At 33.3% G+C, this 18,792-nt stretch overlaps 1 protein-coding gene across 1 annotated transcript in view; it reads right to left on the minus strand.

The window, feature by feature from the left end:
* Nucleotides 1-168: 168 nt before the first annotated feature.
* LOC130441309 (neural-cadherin-like) overlaps nucleotides 169-18,792 on the minus strand; it is a 110,916-nt gene continuing 92,292 nt past the window's right edge. The window contains exons 7-12 of the mRNA XM_056774925.1: nucleotides 16,078-18,360; nucleotides 15,785-15,974; nucleotides 11,829-12,070; nucleotides 4,623-4,826; nucleotides 4,298-4,459; nucleotides 169-3,533 (exon numbers count right to left, since the gene is read on the minus strand). Of these exons, the coding sequence (XP_056630903.1) occupies nucleotides 3,421-3,533; nucleotides 4,298-4,459; nucleotides 4,623-4,826; nucleotides 11,829-12,070; nucleotides 15,785-15,974; nucleotides 16,078-18,360 (3,194 nt within the window). The 3' untranslated portion in view covers nucleotides 169-3,420. The remainder of the gene's footprint in view (nucleotides 3,534-4,297; nucleotides 4,460-4,622; nucleotides 4,827-11,828; nucleotides 12,071-15,784; nucleotides 15,975-16,077; nucleotides 18,361-18,792) is intronic.

Consider the following 18,792-nt stretch of genomic DNA (forward strand, 5'->3'; position numbering starts at 1 on the left):
AGAATCAGTTTTGTAAATTAGTGCTTGGATTTTAAATAAATTGATGAATTTAAAAGTTTTCCTTTGATAATATTCCAGGAGATTGCAAAGTTTTCGTTAGAACAATTTCTGTATAAGCTCTATAATGTTTCGATGAATTGGAGGGTAAAAATGAAAATTCAATTTTACTATAGAATTTTATTTCAATAAAATTTCAAATAAAACTTTCATGTACAAAAAAGAGACAAAACATTTCTACAAATTCATGGACACAAACAACTTATAAATATTTAAAATTAATAAATAAAATCACCCAAGTTAAAACTAATTTCTAGATGGTTACTGTGAGGTAACAAAATATCAACGTGGAGAAATGACTACAGAATCACAAGAGTTATTTTAATAACACTGCACAAAACAGAATATTTTTTTATTGTAGCCAAGGTCAAAAATTCTCCTGGTTATACAAGCATCCTCACAATCCTCTAATTAATATGCGTGTTAATTTTCAAGTAATAGGATTCAAATTCCATTAATTTAGTTTTAAAAGGAATTAGCTTGCGAGTTAGCTCAATTTAGTAGATTTATTATAGAATATTAAGATACAGTATGCATGTGAATAAATTTTTATTTATTACATTATAATATTACTTTTCATTTGCCGGTAATTTTTGAAATTTTTAACTGTCTTATTTTCAAATAATTTACGATTGTTTTCGTCGTACCACGATGATATTTTGCCAACATGAAAACGATGAATGACTTTTATAGACAAATGATCACGTTTGTTTTTTGTTTTTTTGGATAATATAGTGCGATGTCATAAGAATATTAAGTATACATGTCAAATAATACACAAGTGCAAACACATATTATAATTGTTACACAGCATTCAGAATTTTATTACATATATTGGTTATAATTGGCACTGGCTCTCTTCGCATTCATCCAATCTCTTTCTTTCCGGTGAACTATATATACATAACTACCAAAACATAAGTTTTTTCTTCTTCTAGTGAGCATTAATAAATTATTACAAAATGTCCGATAATAAAACTTATGGCAACATTGTATATATTACGAGTGCTATATAAAAACGATGTGGAGTCGATGCTCTATATACAGTTAAAACGCACGCTTGCATATATTCATCAAGTACTACAAGAAAAATAGATAATAAAAATAGCAAAAAAATGTATCATCTCAACATAATATCCTGTAGAAACGATAGAATAAATATCTATGAGCTCACACGTATATCAAAAGGGTTTCATTAAAAGAAAAAACGAACGCTAATCATTCCTAAACAAGATGTTGTTTTTTTACGCCATGGCCCATAAATGTTGTGTCTACTACGCCGAAGCAGCGTTGCGCGATTTCTTCCATTCTAATTCATTTTATGGAAAAACAATGCAACTCGAATATTTGACTAGAGATGGGATTTGAATGTTGTGAAATATTTCGTACATTCATCTTTGGTATCTTTGGTTAACTTTAATTATTTTATATAGTTAATGAGCGTGAGGTATATTTTGTTCATGTCACTTTTTTTTTTGTTAATGTTCATCTGTTTGGCGACAATTTTCAGGCAATAAATAGGCATTATAAGCGCTAATGGGATCATAACACAGGTTAAAAATGATGTGTTTGAGATTAAATATATCACACGAGTTCCCTATATCGAAATACATTATTTTTGTGTTTACCATATTCTATATTTCTTGTAGTGAATCTCATTCACAACTTTTCGCAGATAAATCTAATCTAAACCTGTAATTTGACCTAAAAGTGACTGATCCTACAGTTTTTGTAGGAATACTGGCTCTCAAAGACAGGACAAAATTATTCAAGAATTTTCAATACAGTCCCACAATTTATTTAGACACCAAAACATTTATGTTTTAATCTCAAGAACTTTTTATGTTATATTTTTATTGCCATTTCTGTTTTTTACATACTTATTTTAAGGACACATATAATTGCTTGAAAGATAGTTCAAAGCTTTTCCACATCAGAATATATTGAACTGGCAACAATGCAAAATGGATCAGTTTTTAACAAGATTCTCACGATTAAAACAATTGATGCTATTGTGAAATTGATATCAGAAAATTTAATAGAAAATTCAATTCATTAATTGACATGTTGATATTATTGAGAAAGTAAAATTTTTATTTAACGATTGATGGTACATCCAGTTCTTATTCTGCCTAATTTGTAAAAGAAATCACGTCTACGAGTTTTTCGGAAATCAATTTAATTAAACTAAGGTGGAAATGTATTGAAGTCCTCGTTGTATTATTTCGTGCCATAGTTACATTAAAACTTATCATGCAACGTTGTAGCATTCTCTTGCAAAAGTTCTGCATAAACTGTTAAAATAAGACGCGCGACACACACACATATTTTTAGTAGGAGACAAACATTAAAAAGTGGCAGTGGGTTAAAGAATAATATACGGGAATGGAAGATTGAACCATTGAGATTTTTTCACCCTTCACAGCTATCAGTCAATAATCATTAACAATATTTTACTATTCAACAACTACGTACATAATAATAGCAAGAGCGTTAAAAGCAGAATTAAATAGTTACATGGAATTAATTATTTATTGATGAAGTTTACCGTATTTAATAGTAGAAATCTGTAAAATTTTTGTTGTAGAAAACTGTAATTCTCACTGGTAATATTTGTATATATCAATCCAGTAGATGGCGCTATGTTATAAGTTATATTTAGTAGTAGAAATCTGTAATATTTATCGACAGCTGTAGAAAACTATAATCTTCATTGATAATATTTGTATATCAATCCAGTAGATGGCATTATGTTATAAGTTATATTTGGTAGTAGTAATCTGTAATATTTATCGACAGTTGTAGAAAACTGGAATTTTTACTGATAATAGTTTTATATCAACCCAATAGATGGCATTATGTTATAAGATAGAAAATTAAATTAATTGTCAAACTGATGTTCAAGAACTGATATTTTCCTCTTCTCATTGTTGGAGAGGTTAGTTTTCGATCAATCAATGATCAAGAAAAGAACTTTTCTATTGATTATCAAGCAAAGTCATAATTTTTTTGGATCCATTATAATTAGTTCCACATATCAGTCGTTTCCTATAGAATCTAAAGCATAAATTTCGTTGTTGCTTTTTTAAAAATATTTCTCGCCATTAACGTTCTTGCGAATAGACTGATATTCAAATGAGCTTATACCAACAATTGGAAAATTATCTCAACGGAGTTTATGCAGTACGTAATTTCGCAGGTGTGCTTCTTTATATAAATTGTCTAGAATTATTTAAACAGCAGTAGAACTGCAAAACAGTCTTATTGAACACGCGTTGTGGAGGTCGCGCGAAAGCATTTCTTTTTTATTTTAGATGGAGGAATGTTTTTTTTTTATTATTATTTCACTTTTAGACTTAATATTTATTCTTCTTCCTGTTCAGTCTCTTCTCCCGGGCCGTACATGTTTGCCAATTTGTCAAAACGAGGTCCCCAAGCGCCCAGGTAGTCATATTCTTGAGCCTCGTCGTCGGTACCTATAAACAGAATAGTCTATAAATAGACGGCACAAAATGAGTGTTGATGAGTTAGAAGTTCCAGGTCACGGAGGTTATTAATAGAATAAAAGCATTTGGATGGCAACGGCGAATTGTAAATTGTTTTTGTAGTCTGTTTAGGGTAGAAACATTGCAGGGTAGTCGGGTCTGTTCTCTGGAGATCAACTCACATTCTGCGTGAAACAATTTCACAAGAAAAATGATTCTTACAACATTTCTCGCAATTTAAATCATTTATTAGAAACTTCAAAATAATGACCACGACTATTAACAAAAAATAAAAAGGGAAAGGGAATAGACCGTGGCGCAAATATGTACGGGCCGATTCAGGCATCCAAATCTTTGGTAATACTTTGAAGAACTTCGTCGTATATTGAAGATGTACGTAAAACTGCATCCCTTTAACCTTTTTTAACGGATTTAGACTATACACGAATGATCCAGACCACCCTTAAAATCGGGCGTAACATTGTACTGTTGCAACCGACTAAACTAGGCCTTTTAGAGCATTCTAAGGGATCCCCATACTATTAGTTAAAAGGTTAAGATACATGCAGTTCATTTTCACTTAAATGGTCATGTTTACAAGGAAAAAATGGAATGGAGAAAATCCTAAATTGTTTATATAAGTACTTTAAAAATACAGACGGCGAATCAGTAATTAAAGAAATCGTTGCAAACAAATTGATGTCATTTTAATTGTATTCTATTCTATATAGTTATTTTTTTATTTTGAATATTACCTGAAGCCAAAGAACTCAAAGACCCAGCAGTACTACCGCCTCCTTCATAAGCGTAATTCCGTAAGTCGTCAAAAGGTGGAGCGTTAGGGTCGCTGTCGGCTCGTTTTTTATGTTCCTCAATGAAGATTCCTACGTTAGGTTCTTGACCGACGCCCATTATAACTAAAGACAAATTACGTTTTGTTATATTAGTCGAGAGAATTTTTTTGAGACACTCTTTAGTCGAAATATCGTTTGATATTGAACTTTTCGCGGCTATATAAGAATGTAATGCCCAATGTATGAAAGAATTTACAGAAAATTTTCATTTAATTGTGTCACTTACATCCAATCTTTGGCGGTCCTAATTCAGGTATGGGTCCTCCAATTGGTATTTGGAGAGGCGTGATATCGAAAGCCGTCATGTCGTCTTCGCCGCCGCCTTCGTCATCGTAATTTATAATATTTTCTCGTACGTCGTCATCGGGACCGGGGTATTTAATATGCGCTTCACGTCTTCTATTATAGACGACGAACACCAATACCAAAACTAAAAAATCCAATTATTTTTATTGGAATTGTTCCAATACGAAATTATGAATTTAAAACTTTGTATACATTTTGTAAATTGATCACGAATTTTTTTTCGATTAAGTAACTCAAAATGCTTCAAAAAACAGAATCAAAATAGATACCAGTCAACTTTTATTGGATGATATATTATTCTACTAGTTTGAGATTTCTACACAGGGCGTCACGGCGCACAGTTCAGACCTCTCAAACTTCTTTTCGCGTAGTCCAAAGTACGTTAATCGTGCTTCAGTAAAGCTGCACGTAATATTTATCAATAAGAAAGTTATGACAATTTAAAGATTAAGAAACGTTTTAATCTATGGGAAAGCGAAAAAATAAAGATCTGTACATAATCCAAAACATTCCGGTGTTGGTTTTGTGAACGCAAAGAGGAACATTCTGGGATTTAACCCAGCGGAAGAGACTTGCTTCAAAGCTAGCGATGCCTCGAGGAATGTTAAAAACCTCGACTAGGGCGATAGCGTATTATAAACGAATTACCCAGGTAATTAGAATCGCCAAGACTATAAAACAACGACTCAATAATCCGAATGTTCATTGAGAAAATATTCAACGGTATCTAAAAAGAAAACAAGCTTTCCACCCGAAAAGTTACGAGACTTATTTGCTTAAGAGTGTGTTAAGTTCATTATTTCAGAGCTGTGAGGTAATTGGAATGAAAATTACACGCTATTCCTTTGATAGATTGGTCACTTAGATCCTCAGAACTAACTATTCGATCAAGGAATATGAATACATTTTGAGCAAGAATTCGACACGCATTTTCAGAAATAACAAATATAAATCAAAGCGTTTGTAATAGCTCCGACAAATGTATTGAAGTAGATGATTGATTGATAAAGAGAAATACAATCTAGAAAATAATAGTTTTGATACTGTCAATTTTTTGTTAAGTTCTTTACAAATTTTACATAATCGTATTTCTTTTCTCTATAAATATTATTTCAGTGGAATTTTAATTAGAGCTGTTTGGAAGCATTTTGAATCTAGTTTCGTGGATATTTTCATGCTCAGAAAATTGGAATAAATACTTGAAAAATCGTCCTGAAGTAGATATTTTAAATTCGTAATCTAAAGGAGTCAAACTATATAATTATTTTGCTATAAATTAACTAGCAATGTTACTATAGTGAATATGTAACGTTGATGCTGAGGACTAAAGAGAAAGTGGAAATATTGATATAGATATCGTCTTTGTTTTTCGAAGACAACGTCTTCAATTAAACATCAACTTATTGAAGTGTTTAAAAGCATCACTGACTAGCGTGTCGGCTTTTGTAGGCTGACATACGAGTTTTTTGTAATCGATACATTTGTTGAACGTTTTTATATCTACTGGTTTAGTTTTTCGTTTATGTGTATGTTTTGCTAACGATAAGAATGACGCTCTGTTCTTGTTTAAAGAGGTCTAAAAATGTATCGTATTTTTACTAGAGTCAGTCGGTTATTTGCTTTACTTGTAAACGTTCGAGTTACGAGTTTTAATTAAAGTATTCAGTTTTCACGAGTTTATTATTTACTTCACCTGATCCACAAAAATTCTACAACACAACTAACCAACGAGAAGCGACAATTCGCTGGCGCGTAAAATTTTCAAAAAAGTTTCAAACACGTACACTGAAATGTTATTGTCTTATAGATAAGAAATATTCAATTCAAATGATTAATTTTTCTCAGTATAACGATTTGATTTTGTTCTCTGAGTGTATTTACGTTTGAATACACGTGATTTCGACACCCTTTGCTCTTTAGTCGCTCGGTTGATCTGAGATTTAATCAATATGCTGAAGATAAAGTGTTTTTGGTTAACTCCAATTAAGTTAAATACCCCTGATATATTTCATAATTACGTTCTAGCATTAAATGAAAATTATAGATTATAGCACCCTTTCTATCGTTCCACTTAAGGTCCATGGCTATCGTTCGACGTCACTTTGCCTATAAAGTTTCCCTCGAGCTAAATTACAACATTCATTCTTCTCGGTATACCGCTGAGTAACATTTGATTTATTATTTTTTAGGGATTGCTAGTTAGTTCATCCCACGTCTGCTTTATAGGTTTCATGTCTGGGCTATAGGATAGCCAATCCAATAATTGAATCTTGGATTGATTTAGTTAATCGCGCAATGAGATTCATGGGATTCCATCTTTCTTTGGCGGTTCTGTAAACGTGGTTTTGTCCATAATTCCAAAATGTATTTACAAACGCAATTATAAATTCGCATTAAAAGTTTCCGGCCTCAGTCTGAAGATGTCGAATTTCAACAATTTTGAATGCTAAGTTTATGTTTGATAATTGTTCAAGTGAATCGTTGTGAAGATTAATGGGGAAATGGAAAAAATTGCATTAACCCTTGCATGAAGATTTTACATCATCATTCACCACCGTATATTTTGGGAAACTGAATTCAAACGTGCTGATCTAATAACGAACGTTGAGGATGACCTAAACTGCGACTACAAAACGTAAAGAGTTGACCAGAAACACTTTAATTTAATTTTAATATTCCCCGTAAAAGTACCATTCATCGTTAAGCCAGGTCACAGTTCAAAATATTTTGAAATTTTATCAAATTTTGAACCACGAACATATGAGTAGTTCGTATAAATTCACACGTGAAAAATCGAACTTTGTTCTGTGTATTTTTTTAAAGCTACGATCGATATATTCCGCAGATTACTGTTAACTTGAAATATTTGTTTTGGAGATGATTACTCCATTTAAATCATTTTTAAATATACAAAGCAGTCGTTGATGATCTTTATTATTGAATGTATATTTCCCAGGCCTTATTGACGAGGTTTAAACGAAATTTTTGATCATTGATGGAACATTAGAAGTCTTTAATGGAATATATCCAGAGATATCGAAAGAAAAAACATTTTATTCAATATTTTCCATAAAATTGGGGTTATAACATAACGTTTTCATCGAAATTGTGTACTCTGAATCCAAAATTATACTTCCACTTGATCTTTAGTCAAAATTAAGTAAATTATGAAAGAATAGAGTGCTTTTAAGTGTACTAGGAGGGTTTCTACATGCACATTTATTCTATTTCTCGACGTGTCTATACGACACGTCTAGAAATAGATTTATGTACAACTAAAAAAATTATACTTACCCAAAAGTACAAACAAGCAAACGATAACAGCTAAAATAAAATCTGTGGACGGCATAATAGCTCCTGCCGATGCTAATTCTAATTCGCAATGACCTCCCGTAAATCCCGATGGACATACACATTCGTATCTTAACGGGGGTTCATAATCTCTACATATACCTCCGTTAACGCAAGGTAACCACATGCATTCGTTTTCATTGTGACAGCTACTATCGCGGAGCTTGTAACCTTGCGGACATCTAAATTGGTACACAAAAATTTTAAAGCTAAGTACTTACTCAAATCACGAAGAAGGTTAGGTTAGGTCTCCCTTGCTTTGGCACTGAATCTTATGTTATATGAGATAAATACACCCCTGATTGCAGATAAAATCGTACATTATACACTATTAGTTAAAAAAATAAAATAATCATTTGAAAACCAGACAATAATCGGTTATTTCCTAAATAAAATCGAGTATCTATATACAGAATGTTTACTTAGTAGAGATTCCGATATAACAGAGTTTCAAATTCTTCAATTGTAGTTCGGAGGTCGTGGTCCTCTTGCAAGAACGCGGTTCTTGAGAAAGAACACCCCGCAGATATCGCAGGGTGTCAGATCACTCAACGAATTCACGTTTGCTTATCCATTATCCAAAATGGATACATAACTCTTAGCTCCAACCTGCATAAAACGTCCATTTGGCCACGTAAATCTTTGGTCTTTTACGTGACCTTTAAAAAAGGTTTATACCGACCTCTGTTCAATATACTGAGCTACTACGGTGTGTAAAGAATCCTTGACAGAAATTAATTAACTAATTAACACTGTAAATTTGATATGGCACAGCACAAATCTGGAACACCCTGTAGAATTGTAAATAATTTCAAAGGAATAAAGGAGGCACTGAACTTTATCACATTAAACAATCACTCTGTATATAGACGATATAGTAATTCAATCACTCTATATATGATAGTAATTAGTAAAAAAGTATGATTATCAATAGGTTGGAAGAATTTTCCATCATTTTTATTATTATATAAAATAATAAGTTGTTAAACGTAAGATTTTATCTGTTTGGTGTGTAAAAACGAAATTTTTGTTTACATAGCAGCAGATTTCAATTGATTAGATTGTTTTTAACAAAAAAGTAGACTTGAATCACTTCAAATATCAATACGTTAAGACAGTCATTTTAAAAAAATGTTCTGCTTTGCTAGGGATACGATACTTGTGTAATTTGATTATAATAAAAGTTTCTAATCTATATAAAACTTATTACAACGTTCAGATTTTCAATAATTACTTAAAAATTATCCCGATAACAATTAGACACTATTAAAAATTCTCTGATTATCAATTATTACAAGGTTCGCAGCTCAATCAGTTCAACCTTCCAAGTTTGAAGAAATAAAACTCTTAGAAGCTTGCCAAACCTTCTCTGGCACCTTGTTGAAGAGTCTCCTTTTCAAGATCTATCGGAGAGTCTTCTCGATCTATTGGAATACTCGAAGCGAGCTCAATGCAGACGGGAGCTGCACCAAGAAATTCACCACCTTTGGTACAATTATGGTTTACCCAGGAAGTTGTATCACTAGTTAATTGTATTGGATAGAAACATGACAGAACTGACACAATTTCATATCTCTATCGTTAATTTTTATTGTAATTATTTTAGAAGAAATAGATTTTCTTCATCTACTACTTCCACCCAGGTGGATTGATCAGAATCCCATGAAGCGTGTTTGGGATCAGACAAAAATCCATCAACGCTCAAAATTCGCTGAAAATTCATTGGACCAATTGTTTGAAATCGTGCTAGGAAGATAAATCGAAGTTAATGATAACGACAACACCACAAAGGAAAAGAGCAATTAGAAGTTTTTAATACAACTGAATGAAGAAAAAGTAAAAAAGTGAAAAGCCATTGGGAATGTTAATATCGACTAAAAGTTCGATTTACATCATGCTCTTCAGAGTAGATGCAATTCAATCATCGTCGAGATATTAGCCAAGAAAGTAGTCGTTTTCTCTCTCCGAATATTCAATTTCAAATTGATTTCATAAGTGAATAGTAGAAATCATTTATTCAGATGATATTTCTAATTTGAAGATTGAACTTTGAAGTTGATGAGTCTAATGTTTTTTAAATTCTTAAATAATTGATTCCCAGATATGAAAGTATTCGGATGCTCGGAATATATTAGAGTTAGTACACATTAGTGTTTAATTTTGCTACAAACCCACCAAGAAAACGCTCCTATATGTATGGAGACAAGTAGATATATAGGGAATAACAAAAATATAGGATAATCAGTATTTATATTTGTGATTCGATCAAATAAACCTACTTTTTTGTAAATGAAGACATTGAATTAGTAAATTGATACAATCGAAATTTGTAGCTACACGAAAAAACCTAGTTAACTAACATAAAATGCAAGTACAAGGTGATCAAGCTATATAGCCAAGCAATGTTTGATGTAAAAATTCATTTTGATATTTCAAATAGAAATTTACATCAAACAAATATTTATCTATCGTGCACATTAACTTAAAAAAAGTAACATTTAACGTGTATATTAAGTAGTGCGATTACAAATGATGGTATTAGAATTAATTAATCGATCATTATAAAAACAAGAACACGTAAGTCATGTAATGGGATTACAAAGATTACAGTAGCTTAGAAAATTTCCTTATTTGTGTTTGATAATGTTCATTTAAGACTTGTTTTTATCAAATCTAACGTCGAAACAGTTTTTACGCCATGAGTAGTGCAAAGAGACGTTGTCAATATCTATTTTGAGTATTTTGGGGTGCTTTTGGAAAAAAATTAGAAGTTTTTGGCTCTCCATTGTGTTTGTAAAAGGTTTGGAACTCTAACAACAACAAAATCATCCCGAAGGCTGTTATTTCCATTCCATTTCCATTTCCATTTTGTATTTAGGCATTTGGGCAGTGTGTTTGTGTCATGATATCAAGTGCCCGTCATTTTCAGTATTTATAACCGCTTCAAGAAAGAGTTTGATCCTCAGTTTCAGCATTCCACTTTGTGATCGGTAGAAGCAATATTCAAGCTGAAAGGTGTGGTCAATCGGCATGAATGCCTATACTGGAATGATTAGAATAATGACGTCTTCATTGAAGAAGAATTAAACCTGCTTGAGGTGTGCGTGTGGGTAGGTATCCATGTGGGAGGTCTCGTGGGTCCGTACTCTTACTGGTTCACGTGATGTGGCAAAGTAAACCTTCGAATTTCTTTTACCACATTCATTTTGACGATACATTTTTTATCTTGATGCAAATTTGATGTTTGACTTATGCCGACCTCTGTATCACAATCAAATTTTGATATGTAACGACTATCTCTAACATCAATTCCTTCTACATTGCCTATCAAAGGCAACAACTTCAGAGCAATGGTAGATTTGTTGTGGTATTTGTTTGTGGTTTTCCAATAACTTTTTTATTTTCCTCTTTATGGTCTACTATTATACATTAAAAAGATATTGAAACAAACTTTCCAGCGAGTTTGAAGTATCGTATTACCACAATTTTATTAAAATTTACTTTCAATCTGAAGACATTGGTAGTGGATGTTGGAAAATATAACGTTTAGACCTGGAGATTGAAATCGAATTCTTTTTTCTATTGGAAGTGGCTGTAAAATAGAAGTGACTACTGCGCTACAATAATAATGATTGTTACCAACTCTGAAATCTAAAATTAAAGTTACTAGATAATAAAAATTTTGTATTTTATTAGTTTGTTTATTTTTATTCAAAATTAATTCTAATATCCATCATTTATACGGTACTCTAATTAGAGTATTTTATACGCGTACTTAATATGATGAGTAGGCAGACCAAAATCGCCGCCAACGCCCCCATGCTGAGTTTGAGGGTTTGACCCTCTTGGATCAATTCACAATTTTCGCCCCAGAATCCGTCTGGACAATTGCAACGGTACCGGAATCTTGGTTCCAAATTGATACAAGTACCACCATTTAGACAAGGTAAGTCGACGCATTCGTCCTTGTCCATGCAGTCTTTACCATCCGAAGACATTACCCGGCCCTCTCCACAACTACATCAAGTTAAGCAAACATATTTTTCATAATAAAACATTTTTTTGAAGTGTCGTGTTTGGCGATTGGATGAAACTGTATGGCGAAGAAGTTTTTTATTTGAAACGTGATATACAAAATAATTTTTTCATAAATCAAAAACTTTGTAATATTGGTAGAAACTAATGTCACATTCACAGTTATTATTTTTTTTGAATTTTAATATATGCCGAAAAAAAAATTGTTTTTGGAAGATTCAGGTTAAGGATTATTAAAATTAAGGCAAGTAACTCCATTTTTTCTCGATGTTAATGAACTACGAGGATGGTCCCAGCAGTACCTGGCTCAACAAAGAAAAAACAAAAATTATCCCACGCGCATCCCAAAAAACCTGCAGATGGAATGTTCTTTGCCTTCTTTAGAGTGGGTCCTCTCTATTCAGTCCATGGTTTTGATTGATCTTTGGGTTCGGGTGTGAAATCATGATGAAACGGTGCCAAAATTGTTGCGAAACATTTTGTTCCATTGTGAGCAAACGCGGCACCCATCTTGCGTCCAACTTCCTCATGTCCCAACACTTTTTGGAATGCCTACTGTGTCTGCTAGCTCTGCTAGATCATCCAGTACCTCTTCATGGATTTTCTTCAACGTTTCTAGAGTCTGGTCTTTGCAGTTTGTATGGCCATCTCTAGATCAAGCCAAGTATTTCTGGGACCACCCTTGTGTATTAAAATACAAGGTTAACTTGAACGTTTTTTATAGAATTCATAAAAAAACTGAGATTGGAGTATTAGTAGTTTTTCTTCTGAAGGAATTTACATTGTTATTGGATATTTACAAGTCTCGGATTGTCCAACATACAATTATGATCCTAAATTGAACATCATTTATAAATATAGCAGCTGTGAATTGTTCAACACGTTCTATTGCTACAATGATTCATTTCTGTTATTTCTTTATAGTGTTTTAATGGAAACATGTCTTAGAAAATCATATCGAACATGTAATCAAACAACAACGCGGTATGTCAAACTTTATATAAGGTTTTACAACATAGCGTTATGGGAAAATGTATATTTGTGTTTGCGGAATGTTTCTTACTGTAGATGACGTTCCTTTCAGCGGAATTATAATTTATATATTACAAGTTGGTAACGTGGATATCACATTTCAAAATATGGATTTTACAGTAGTGCGAATACAAAGTAATAAAACAAATTTTGAGGTACACTGAATGTTGATTTCTTGGTGACATTACAGAAAATTAGAAATTTTGTGGAAAGTACAGTACAGTACAGTACAGAACATGATTTTTGAAAAACCTATAGAAAGTTAATAATTTGCGCCAATATATAACTTTTGTTATTTTATTAGAAACAAACATAAAATAATGTCTTTCTGAATACTCTGGTAAGCAAGGCAGTGATGTTAATTAATGACTGAAGGCATTTTTGATATGTCGTGGTCTTCTAAATATAAGGAATAAAGTTAAAACGTGAATGGTGTTGTACTTATAGGCAACCATGTATATGAGTTAAGGACACTGGTCTAGCGAAACATATTGTTGTTTGTTTTGGCGCTTTTGAGTTGGCAATCCTCTTTCCAAGAAGCTGGAAAGAGTCTTTTCAGTCTTAGATATCGTTTTCGAAGCGAACATTTGAAAATTGAGGATTCCAATCTGTCATATGGACCCTTGCTGAATAGTTTTTGTTTATTACCAATTGTCGTAGACGAGTCTCTTAGTTTTTTAAAATTAGGCTTGGGCAAAAATAAGATAACGCTTCAAAGTCGATACTTTAATAATTAAATTTATAATTTTCCTTGTAAAATAGCTGAAATTTGCCACCAGACAGAAAAAATACGCTGTAGTGAACCTCCCGCACTACACACTACACATTTATGCGTCAGTCGGCGTTGTGCTACAGCCACGTAGACATGTCTGTCATTATTGATGCTACCGCCAAGTGTGATTTGTTTTCTTCAGGATGAAGGTTGTAGTTCTGCAAAAATCTATCGAAGAATGAGGAGGCAAATATGTCGTTTCAGATCACCTGGTTCAACGATTTGGCAAAATGGTTGAAGATTCACCATTACTGCTTGGTCTACGGAATTTCCAGATTGGCGGCAACTTTCTTTGAAGAGGGTATTGAAAAACTTGTCCACAGATACGACAAATGTCTCAATCTCTTCGGTGTATCAATCTTTTGGTAATAAAATAAAACTTTTATTCTATATTTTATTTATAGCCCATCGAAGGTTGTAAAAAAACGGCCCTCGTATTAAAAAACATAAATAGATTCCAGAATTTCTTTGCCCAAATTATGTTAAAGCCTTACGAGGTCTATAAAAGTAGATTTTCAAGCCGGAAGTGAAAAATGTGTGAAAAAGCTCACATTGTTATTAAGGATTGTGCGAAAATGTCATATCGAATTCACTGTCCTTGAGGATTGTTTTCATCAAGGACGTGTAAGAAATATTATTTGCAAATTTGATTCAAAGATCGAATATACCAAAGGATTTCACTTGATGTTTTGACTTATTTGAAAATAACTATCCTTCAAAATAGCTTTTGATAATTTACCAAGAAGTATTGTCCTGGATTGAATCAGCTGTAGATCAGTTTGAGCGTCGTCGGTATTATGGATAGAGTCTTGAAACTCGATCAAACTGGTTTGATAAATAGAAATTTGTATTTTCAAAAAAGAAAAAGTCGCTTACATGTGTCAGTCAGTCAGTGTAGATTTATTAAGATAAATAGCCCAAATTAAAACGTTAAATTTCAAGATAAGGAAAATCCGTGTCGTCATTTGTGTTTTTTTAAAAGAAATGTGTAAAAACATGAGATCAGGTTAGTCTTCACTGATTACTGAATTAATTGTCACCAAGATATTTACCACAAATCAATAAACTGAAATAATGAAGCTTCTTGAAAAATTCAAAATTCTAATAAATAGAATTATACATAGTTGAAAGATTTTTTATTGACATTCACGTGTACCTACTAAATAATTTAAAAAATAAATGTATAAAAAATAAAACAAGAAACTCAGTGCCTTCGCAAAATGAAACTATCATAATAAATTGTTATATAAAAAAATAATTATTTTTATCAATATTTAAAATAATTAAATGAATCGTTGTGTGCCTGATAAATGGATAAATGAACAGATGACGAAATGGTTAGGTTGTGATGTTATTCGGTAAATATTTTGCGAAAAGACATAAAGGTTCAATTGATAAATAGTCAAAAATCTTTTTATCAAATGTTATTTTTGAAATAGAGCTAAAACAAACAATCAGAACCCTTCCATTTCAGCAACTATAATCAGCGTCCCAAACACGTTGTCAAATTGTACGAATAATTTATACTCAAGCTTCAGATATTTGTAAATTGACTTATTTTCATCCCATAAGTGTGCAGTTAAGTAATGTTACCGCTTTTTATATTAAAACATAATTTTAAGAAGATAGTTGTCATAATTCATAGCTAGGCCCGACGTGCTTCACTTGACGTTACCGAAGGTCGATCAGGCTTCTGTCGAGCCCGTCTTGAAAGCACCAGCATTGATTGATTCAATAGAAACAGTTTTAGCTACAAGATAGTCCAAATTTAAAACTTAGAAGTCTGTAATTCCAGAGTACAAGCTCGAATAATAATTATTCATCAGTATCAAGTTCGCACAATATTTTACCGAATAATTTTAAAAATATTTTAAATTAAATAGTTAACTCACGTGCATTCATAGTCGTTCCAAAGATCGACGCATTCGAATGGATCTGGACATATAACATTTGCGCAAGGTTTATTAGAAGGACAATCTTTTTCCAGATTCCTAGCCATTGTTGCTTGACCCCATTGCGTTCCGTTCATCGCCGGAGGTAACGGTAAATGCTTACCTTCCAATCGAATGTCATCCAAACAACCTGTCGAACAATATGAATAGAAATAGACACAATAAAATTATCACTGGAGACGAATAAATTCTATTCTATCCGAAAAAAATTGATGTTGGACAGTTTTACGTACCTTTTTGGTAATCTGCATAAACTTCGAACGTCCGTACGCCGGTATATTCGGCTTTTCCACCGGCATACACACCTTCTTGCTTATCGACTAACAGCCATTGATGACCGACGAAACTGAATGTTTCGTTGTATCTTCTCCCTTCACCTCCATCGAGTTCCAATGTAGCAGCTGATCCGTATCTACTTACTCTAGCAACATGCCATTGCCCATCATCAACTGGAACTGCACTCAACCAAATGTCCTTTTCTTCAGTTCTTAAGGAATTCAAATTATACCTAAAGTATAATCTAGCGTCTTTGATTTCTAATATGGCGTATTCTCGATTGTGTTGATCGGATATCCTAAATAATTCACCGTGTTCTTCTCTAGTACGGAATCTGAGTTGCATCTGTGTAGAGAAACGATCCGGTTCGAAGCTCAGAGCGTATTTGACGTAAGATTGCGGTTTGAAGGACGTAGGTGTCGTTTTTAACATACAAGAGGGGCCGGTGTATCCCGGATGGCAATGGCATTTGGCTTCGTTAAAACTACCGACGCAAGTACCGTGTTCCCAACATCTAGCGGTAGTTTCTGATCTACCGCAAACTTCTTCCGTCTGCGGACAACCTGGCACGCTATGTCTAGATAATCCAGGATGAGCTAGATCGTATAATTTCGAATTGTGGAAGAGGTTTCTGATGCAACCGTCGAATGATTTTCCTACTGGCATATATTGCCAATGATAATGAGTAGGATCGAATTGTTCAACGTACAAACCGCCGAGTTGTAGAGGAGCGTTGACGTTTAGATATTCGTTGAAAGGTGGAATTGTACCTTGAGCTTGACAACTGCTATCGTCGAATTCGGGAGGAGTACCGTCTTCCATTTCTGATATATCGGCGGATTTACAATAATCTACAACCATTCTGACATTTTCCGTATCCCAAAATATATCCAATCTATGCCATTCGCCGTCATCTAAAGTCTTTTTCGTTTTTACTCTAAGTTCTAGGGTTCCCGATCCGAAATCTAGCAGTAATCGCGGGTATCCGCGTTCTAATTCGACGGCTATATAATCCGAAACCATTATTTCGTCCTTTTCTGGTGGTACGATCGGTCCGTTGTACAACAACAATCCATCGGGTTTCCTAGTGATAAATTCGAAATGCAAATGAGATTTATCGCACATTTCCAAAGCCGGATACCAAGCCCAACCGTTTCCTCTGAAGCTTCTAGAAGTTTGCTGGCATCTGGGACCGTTATAACCGGCAGGACAAGAACACGATAACGAATATCTCGTTTCTATACATCTTCCTCCGTTATAACAAGGAGTGTTTCGACAATTTTCTTCTTTACTGAAATTTCTTGCGCCGCAAGTACATTCGGCTAATACGTCAACTCGGACTCCTACTAGAGCCGTTTTATTTGCGTTTACCATGTAAGGTAAGGCACTTATATCTAGAGTATTTGTACAAGATCCTTCGCACATTTGATTTTCGTACAGACACTCGTCAATTCCTACCATGGTAATATTTATACCGACGGCTCTTTCTATTTCTTCTCTATGCATTAGTACTATTCCGTTTAGTCGTACCGGTTTGTAGTACGGCGAACCGTGAGCGGAAAATCTTACGTCAGTTACGGGCGGATGTTTTCTTCTTAATTGTACGCTGAATACGTCCACGTTTTCTCTATTTATATTGAGCAAATCGGCTATTTTATCTCTGAATTTTTCCGCCATACTTTTCGATAAACTTTGCGAATGGTAATCCCAGATTCTTATGAATTCTTCGTCTGTTATGTCTGCTATACGAACCGATCCCGAATTGACGACTGCTTCGTGCGGTATTTCTTTAACGGTAACAGTCACATTTGCGGCTACGTCTGTTTGAGTATGTTTCCGATCGTAAACTCTGAATCTCAATTGGTAGACTCCGTCTCTGGTACCGTGTTTCATTGAAATCATACCAGTATCTTCATTTAATTTAAACCGGGGATGATCTACACTTTCCCAATAGAATTTCTTATCGGGTAGATCCCAATCGTCTAAGTCGTAGACGTATACTCTACCGATTTCCGTATCGGGAGCTTGTCCTTGGTAATTATAAACGAATATTTCTTTTGAACCAGGTTGCATTTTATTGTCGTTTACGTCCCCTATTACGACAGTTAAGGTACTTGTACCTGTCATTGCGGGGTTGCCGTGATCTTTAATAACAATAGGTATATAATATTCTTTTTGTTGTTCTCGATCAAAAGATCTGAGCGATGTAATGATTGCCATACCGTCACCATTTGCGCCCTCTGTAAAAAATATTTCCGTATAATAATAATGATAATTTATATTGAAAGTTCATTTATTTTTTGTTTAAAAAAAAATAGCTGCTATTAGTACAGAAAAAGTAAGTACGTTATACAAAGTTAATTTTACAATGTTTTATAAAATCGTTTTAATACTCTGTAGAAGTTTTGTACGAGTAATACTGAGAAGTTCCCTGAAGGTTCAACTTTAATGGGGTATAGAAACGTCAACGGGTAATTACTCTGTCTGGTGAATCTCGGCGAGCAAGTATAAAATTAGAATTATTAGATTTGAGAACAAAGAAATTTGAGCCATGGGAGGATATACCAGATTTTTTTTAAATAGTTGAGCACTGAGAAAATGTGAGACGGACGGTTGATTTCAACAAAGTGAAACCAAGCACTGGAAAAACATTATAATGAGTAAAAATTATG

Source organism: Diorhabda sublineata, chromosome 3 (genome assembly GCF_026230105.1).
Source record: "Diorhabda sublineata isolate icDioSubl1.1 chromosome 3, icDioSubl1.1, whole genome shotgun sequence".
In the NCBI taxonomy this organism is placed as follows: Eukaryota; Metazoa; Arthropoda; class Insecta; order Coleoptera; family Chrysomelidae; genus Diorhabda; species Diorhabda sublineata.